The sequence below is a fragment of the Condylostylus longicornis genome, unplaced genomic scaffold (genome assembly GCF_029603195.1).
Source record: "Condylostylus longicornis isolate FDR11 unplaced genomic scaffold, ASM2960319v2 ptg000728l, whole genome shotgun sequence".
Classification (NCBI taxonomy): Eukaryota; Metazoa; Arthropoda; class Insecta; order Diptera; family Dolichopodidae; genus Condylostylus; species Condylostylus longicornis.
Genome location: NW_026578675.1, coordinates 1 through 8,410, shown reverse-complemented (window position 1 = coordinate 8,410; position 8,410 = coordinate 1). Strand labels below are relative to the sequence as shown.

At 42.5% G+C, this 8,410-nt stretch overlaps 1 protein-coding gene across 1 annotated transcript; it reads right to left on the bottom strand.

The window, feature by feature from the left end:
- Nucleotides 1-6,284: 6,284 nt before the first annotated feature.
- On the bottom strand, nt 6,285-8,405 carry LOC129618108 (uncharacterized; the record flags this gene model as incomplete). The annotated part of the gene is made up of 4 exons (XM_055532980.1): nt 6,285-6,906; nt 7,012-8,076; nt 8,125-8,329; nt 8,381-8,405. Coding segments are annotated over 4 exons (1,917 nt in total), but the record flags the coding sequence as incomplete, so codon positions are not given.
- Nucleotides 8,406-8,410: the final 5 nt, after the last annotated feature.

Sequence of the window (8,410 nt, the reverse complement as noted above, 5' to 3'; positions counted from 1 at the left end):
TTGCTGGCACAGTGTTAGGGGGCCTCAACATTTGAAAACAAATTCCTCGGATGCGAGGCCAAAAAAAAAACCAATTGCGTCGAAAAAAGAAGGAAACAAACTTCCTGTCAAAAAACAGCGCAATCAAGTTGGCCTGTGTGGCTTGATCTTGCGATAACTTGGTGGCATTACAGAAGAGTTGAAGCGAACATACTGAAGGAAAAAGGCGAACATGGGAAATCCAGAATTTCCGTCACTAGTTACTTGACTATATAGATATATTGGATGAACTGCTTACAACAAAGGCCACATCATCATTCCACTTCATGCCCGATTCCTCTTGAGTTTGAAGCGTCTGTGACAATATTTCTTGAGCACCTTTATTCAAATTTGGGGGACTTTGCCATAGTATTATTTATCAACCTGTACATGCGACTAAAAGCTTCCGTATCGACAGCCTCAGAAAAGGCTTCATGCGCTTTGTCGTAAGCAGCATAGAAAGCATTTGGAGATCTACCCCATTCAATGAACCTTCTGTAAGGATCGTCAAGACACATGCGGGAAGGATCTTCGACGCCTTCTGGTGTAATTGGACAAGATTCCACACGTGTCTTATACACCTCTTCTCCTGCTTTACTTCCATGAATGTTAGTGAATCCATCAGATGTTAATGCAATGAAATCAATTGTTGGATCTGTTAGATCGAGAATACGAATCTCTGGATCTCCACGAACAAATGCAGCTGAATCGATGTATGGGCCTCGACCACCATCTCCCATTGATCTCGCTGGCTGCGGAAACAAAATGGCTCTTGAACAACTTCAACCATTAGAAAGGAAAAACTTACTTGAAGTCCACCCACTCTGAAATCTTCATAGATGCCTTCTTGATTTCTGGACACGCTGTATCGAAGCTCAGCGTATCCAGGAAGTTGACCTGAAAGACAACAGTCGTATAATAACACTCGTCTAATAACGCTCTTATGATAACAGTTTAATGATTGCATTGGCTGATCACTCCAATCCTGTCGATGACTGACCTGGTTCAACCGGACGTCCATAAATTGATGGTGTTTTTGAAGCTTTTGCAATCCTTGTCGCTGTTTCCGTTTCGCTAAGACCCTGCTGAGTCGAATCCTTCCCTTCAGATCCACTCGCTCTATGAGATTCTGAATCGCGGGATTTGTCTTCAGAAAAAATTCCCTCGTCAGCAATCCAATCGTCGTCGTCAAATTCTGGAACTGCAGGAGCGAGCTGCCAGTGAACAACGATCTTCCCGTTTTGGGACAATTTGCGAGGCTCAATTCCTGCAAAATACCGCTGCATTGCTTCACGTATTCTCCTCTGTTCTACAGGATTGTTGCTTCCATGGTCTGCAGAAATTAATTCAAGAGTTTTTGTTTTTGTATTTCCTTTAAATGCTAATGAGTCTCCAACACTGGCGGTATAAAGCTTCTGTTCTTTCACATCCCATATCAAGAGGGTCATCGTTGTGCCTGACAGGAAGGTAACGTCAAGTGAATCTGTCTGATGCTCGCTCACCCATGAAATCCTGGGCGAAAGACATTAATGCTTCATTGACGCTTCTATAGATTTCACTTATTGCATCTTTGATTGCGCGTTCAATTGCGCGATGCAAATCTTGTTGAACCGCTAAACGACGCAATTGAAATGCACCCCTTTTTGATGAGTTCAGTATAATTTGAAAGATGGATATCCGCTTGTTTCTGAATTGTTTCAATTGCAATTTTTGACGCCACCTGTCCATAACTGCCGTGACCATCGCAAATCGAAAACACTCCAATTGAAGGAAGGGTCACTGTCCGTCCCTTTCTATCGGGTACAATGTCAGTATATAACCGAATTAAAAAGTTGTCCTGATTGGGATATCCACGACGATTGGTAGCTGTAGCCAAACCAATCTCCCATCCAAGACGGCTCGCATATTCTAATCCTTGATCCAAACTACTTGGAAGACGAAGAACGTTCTCTACTATCACTTCCTTGGGATTGTCTTGCCCTTCTTGATCCGCTGGACTCTTTGAGTTTCCTTGAATTGATAAAATCGAATCAAAGTGATCTGGCGGCGTGTCGGAGAAAACTCTAAATGGACTTGCAAAGGGAATATCTGCAACAGACGAATCAAACTTGGATAGAAGTGCAACACAAAAAAACCCAAATTTGGAAGGAAACTAAAGCAGTCATCTTATTCTTAAGAGAAACCTATTTTTTTTCAGATTGAACCACTTTGACGCATGCTGGCCAGGTTGTAGTGTGGTCCGTGAGAAAATGGCGTGCTTGTAGTGGCCCGTGCTCCATGAGCACGGCCAGACAATCTTCACAACGACAAGGTTCCCATCTGTCCTTTTTTCCCTTTCATGAGTCACGAGGCACAAAGCGATTGTCTCACAAGAACAACAAAAACTATTTAGAAGAACATCTGTTACTCAACAAACCCCCCGTCTCTATGCAAAACCTATTTGGTTTGAAAAATGAAAAATCTAAGTATTTTGTCTTATTCGGCTGAATTGCCTTCTTCACCTGCCCCGTTTAAGAAAAATGAATCCAGAGTACTCTGTCCTCTTCAAGGTGCTTTGTCCTCTTCGCTCCTTCCTTCCCTTTTGCCGCAGAAACCGACTTTACCTTTCCTGGTGAATCCTTGGCAAGGAAAGCCTTCTCAAATTTAGCTGCGTCGTTGTCAGAAATTTTAAACCACAAGGAAGACGCCTTCCACGCACAGTAGATGCACGCATCAGATGGAGCGAATTTCGACAGCTTTGAGGCCCCAACGTGACGCAACTCTCGCAAAAAACCGTCAGGGTCCATCGTAAGTTGTTTTGTAGCAGCAAGAGCATCTGCAAACGAGTTGGACGTGCTTCTCATGTTTTCTCCTTCCGCCATCTCTATTTCGTCGTCGTTCATCGAGATCATCTTCATCAAGACCATCATAAACAGCTTTTCCGATGCTATAAACGGCAAACAATGAGCGAAGTATTTCAAAATATTTTGTCATAGTCGGTTGTAGATATAAGGAAATTTCGACATTTCTGACGATCGTTTACCTTTGGTTTTCGTATCTTTTGTTGTCAACTTCGCTACACAACGGTTTGAGGGCTTTAGTCGAGGTGGAAAGACGATGCAATTTGAGCTGAGCGTTTTTTGTTCCTTTCGTGGCAGTTCTGCAGAATTGAAATCACTGCAATAAAAGATTGAAGGGTCCATACCTAACAAGAACATCGCCACGTCGTATTAACAGTTCAGCGTATTTGTGAGCTTTGATGTCGATAGGCGAACCAAGTAGCTCCCAATTTGATTTTCCAGCGATTGATCGAACAGCTAGAACAACATCCGCGTGTCCATTCGCAAAATCTTCAACAATTTGTCCTGATCGTCAACGAGGATCAGATTGTCCAAGAGTGAGTGACTTGCTTACCGCAAATTCTGCTATTCAAATCTTTGGCTTGAGAAAACCATAACAAACTCTTATTGACAGGATCGTAGCTGTCTTCATACTTCACTCCCCGTGTAGCAGCGCCATGAGCTTCACGAAGAACCCTGATAATTCATCAGCATATAGACTGCCCCATCAATATTTTCATATAGACTCCCACATCCCATCAATATTTTCATATAGACTCCCACATCAATATTTTCATATAGACCGCCCCATCAATATTTTCATATAGACTCCCACATCCCATCAATATTTTCATATAGACTCCCACATCAATATTTTCATATAGACTGCCCCATCAATATTTTCATATAGACTCCCACATCCCATCAATATTTTCATATAGACTCCCACATCAATATTTTCATATAGACTGCCCCATCAATATTTTCATATAGACACATCCCATCAATATTTTCATATAGACTCCCACATCAATATTTTCATATAGACTGCCCCATCAATATTTTCATATAGACTCCCACATCAATATTTTCATATAGACTGCCCCATCAATATTTTCATATAGACTGCCCCATCAATATTTTCATATAGACTCCCACATCAATATTTTCATATAGACTGCCCCATCAATATTTTCATATAGACTCCCACATCCCATCAATATTTTCATATAGACTCCCACATCAATATTTTCATATAGACTGCCCCATCAATATTTTCATATAGACTCCCACATCCCATCAATATTTTCATATAGACTCCCACATCAATATTTTCATATAGACTGCCCCATCAATATTTTCATATAGACTCCCACATCCCATCATTTCATATAGACTCCCACATCAATATTTTAATATAGACTCCCACATCAATATTTTCATATAGACTGCCCCATCAATATTTTCATATAGACTCCCACATCAATATTTTCATATAGACTCCCCCAACCGAAGCGACACGGTTTTAACGGTGAAGACAAATAAAACAAGAGCGTTTCTATTTGATGTAATGGGATCCTCACTTGGTTTGTTCATCGTCCACGAGTGTTTTCCGATCAACTTTTTCGTCCTTTACAGCAACGGAAACATTTTGCATCGCTTTCTCTATCAATGCTTGCTGAGCGTCTTCAAGAAACGGAACTTCTGTCTCAGTATTCGAGATTTTCTCCTCCGTCAATACATCTTTTTTCGGTCGTATTTTTTTCGATATTTTAACACTTTTACTTAAACGACTCTTTTTATCGTCAGATTCTTCGTTTTCGTCGAGCACGTCGCTCACATCCCCATCTTCATTACTTTTACTGCTTGTTGGAGTTGGAGGATCAGATTCGTCCGATGAACTCGAAGAATCAGATTTTCCCGAATCTGAAACATTTCTTTAACACAAACTTTTCCATGAAGACTCACCGCAGTATTCGCTGTGACTTTCCGCGTCATCCTTATTTTTCAAACCTTCATCTTTATTTTTCAAACGGTCTTCTGTTTGTTTCTTGCTTTTTGACGGGAATGGTTTACTTTTCGTTGCAACGGATCGTCGACGACACTTGCGCAACGGTCGACCCTGAACAGCACTGAAGCATCACCGGATTGATTCAACCAGCTTACATTGGGTCCGAGTTGAACGGCACTTTCCTCGTCATCGGATGATTTCGAGGACTCAGATTCCTCCTCTACTGCTTGTTCATCTCGTTTTCTTTTTTCTCACGACTGTCGTTCCTGTTTTCGATCCTCTTCTCGCCATACACAAAAGCCATAACAAGCGTTCCGTATCTGGCTGAATTGACTCGCTTCCATCTTTCCAGAGTCGAATGTGATTCTCTCTACTCGACTCTGAATACACTCGAATAGCCACTCGAATGATTCCATGACCGTAGTAACCTGAAATTGTAACGTCCAACCACCAGAACGACTCTACGGAACGAACCATAACTGAATTCCATGTCAACGAAATCTTTAGGATCCTTGATGTAAAGATTCTTGACGACACTAAAGAGAAAACAACAAACAATCACCATCGACTGTAAATAAGCAAAAATGCATGTAGTCTCACGTGTGCATCAATTGTTGTTGATGATGATAAATCGATTTTTTCATCACTCGTTTGGTTCTTCCTGATAACTCTCTCACTGCTGGACGACTTTCACTAAAATCATAGAGCGACTTGACTGGCACTTTGTTGAGCGCTCTAAAAAGGAGTGAAAGGTCATAAAGTCACACGGAAGCAGGTGATAAAGTAACAAGCTGGAAAACTCACATCCGATTCTTCCTCGCAACGATCATTTGAACCTCCGTTGGCTGGTCACCGTCATCGTCACTGCTGTCTTCGTCATCGCTGTTCTTTTTTGTCCTTCGAGACTGTTTGGGAGCCTATCAATGATAATGACAATGATGATGATAATGATGATAATAATGATGATAATGTTTATAATGATGATAATGATAATTCCAAGATGGTGATGAGTCTCTTACACCACTGTTGATGATCGCTTACCCGAACATCCAGATCATCATCTTCACTCTCATTATTGATTTGGGTCGCATCGATAGAATCAACTTCCTCACTTCTTATCATGGTTGACTCAGTCGGACAAGATCCCTCATCCACCAATTCTTTCTTGGGTTCTTCAGTCGTTTGATTTTCATCGTTTTCTGGCGTGTACGTTTCCTCTTTCGATGTTTTTCGGGATTTTGTATTCCGCTCTCCCTCTTCGCCAATCGATGCTCTCTTTCTCTTTGGGGCCATTGTCGAGTCTGAATTACTGGATGTGTTCTGCTTACAAGGACAACCAAAAATTTTGCACCACGAACAAGTAAGAAGCGATGCGGTTTGAGAAAAATTAGGGGAGGTAAGAAGATTCGAGCAAAAACACACAAAAAATTGAGAAATCAAAACAAAGATCTTGCCGTCTTTTCGATGTTGCTAGCAGTAAAACCAAATTTGTTCCAAAGGACGTTTTTTGGACCAGAAGCACCAAAAGTTTGCATTCCAATTGAAGTGGTGAAGAAGCGCTCACAACCCAACGTGTTTGCAGCTTCAACGTAGACTGATTTGACATTTTGAGGAAGAACAGAACGTTGATATTCTTCCGGCTGGCCTAAGAACAAGTCCCACGAAGGCATTGAAACCACACGGACATCGTAATCAGAGCGCAACGCTTTTGCAGCTTGAACGCATAAATGGAGTTCTGAACCACAGCCACCCAACAGACACTTTGGCTTTCCGTTATCAGCAAAATCCTCCAACACGTATGCTCCCTTCATTGCTCCCTCGACTGACGAACCCTGCAGCTGTGGCACAGCACCTCGGCAGAGTGCCATCACGGTCGGTGTTTCTTGATGCGTCAGCCAAACAGCGTAACCTGCAGATGTTTCGCTCCCATCAGCAGGGCGGTAGTAAATCATGTTGGGAGTTGCACGGCAAAGAGCAGCTACTTCAATGGGTTGATGTGTTGGACCGTCTTCACCAAGCTCAATCGAATCATGAGTTGCAACGTAGAGGATACCGAACCTGAAGGAAAAGATCATTGGACTTATCATGTTGATAGTTTTATCAAAAGAAGGACCATCACTGGTTTCATCAATGGATCTCCATAGGAAAGATTCAGAGACGTACCGTGAGAGTGCGCTTAAACGAACAGCACCCCATGCGTAAGTAACGAAATTCAAAAAAGTCGCACCGAAGGAACGGAAACCTCCGAAAGCAAAAATTCCATTGCAAATTGCGGCCATTCCATGTTCACGAACACCAAAATGAAGATAGCGACCCCGACGATTATTGGCTTGAAACGCAGTTTCAGTCTTCAACCCAGTGCAGTTTGAACCAGTCAAATCTGCTGAACCTCCCATGACACTTGGAACCGCACTAACTACAGCATTCAGGACACTTCCAGAAAGAGCTCGGGTTGAGTCTGCTTTTGATTCCGGAGTGTATTTGGGAAGACAATCCATCCATCCCTTAGGAAGAGTTCCATTAATGCGATCCAGTAATTCTGCATGTTCTGCTGGATATTTTGTTCCATAAATTGTCAGAAGGCTTTCCCATTCAGAACACAGTTGATCTCCACTTTGACCCTTTCTTCTATAAAAATCCAAAACTTCCGCGGGAATCTGGAACATGTCGTCCGAAGGGAGACCGAATTTTTCACGCAGCTGCTTCAAATCCTCCGCGCCAAGTGGACTGCCATGAACCTTCTCGGTCCCTTCTTTCTTTGATCCAAATCCAATTGTTGTATTGCAAATAATCAAACTTGGCTGGCTTGAATTCTTCTTTGCGGTCTCAATGGCGTAAAGCATTCCGTCCACATCCGAATCGCCATCAGCAACATGCAGAACTTGAAAACCATAACTTTGGAAACGCATCGCAACATCTTCAGTGAAAGAGAGATCTGTGTCCCCATCTATAGAAATTCCGTTCTTGTCATAGAAAACAATCAAGCGTCCGAGTTTCAAATGTCCAGCAAGTGAACACGCTTCAGAAGCAACTCCTTCTTGAAGGCATCCATCCCCAACAATCGTGTAAATGAAACTGTCAAAGAGTGTGACATCAGGTTTGTTGTATCGTGCTGCAACAGATTCAGCAGCAATTGCAAGTCCAACAGCCTGCGCAACTCCTTGGCCAAGTGGGCCTGTTGTAACTTCAATACCAGGTGTGCTGTGGTTCTCAGGATGACCTGGGCACCTAAATCAAGACAAGTGATGGCAAGGCTGATTTCTGATCTCTTCGTACTTCTCATCAACTTGACGGAACTTCTTCAAATCTTCCAGAGAGACTTTGTATCCCATAAGATGCAGCATCGTGTAGTGAAGTGCACATCCATGACCGTTTGAAAGAACAAATCGATCACGAGCAATCCAATTGGGATTTTTGGGAGAAGCTTTCATAACGTGACCGAACAAGCAGTGAGCCATTGGTGCACAGCCCATGGGAGCCCCTGAAAATGAAAGGAAATAGAGTTTATGATGAAGTTGCAATACTCGCTTACCGGGATGGCCAGATTTTGCAGCTTCTGGAA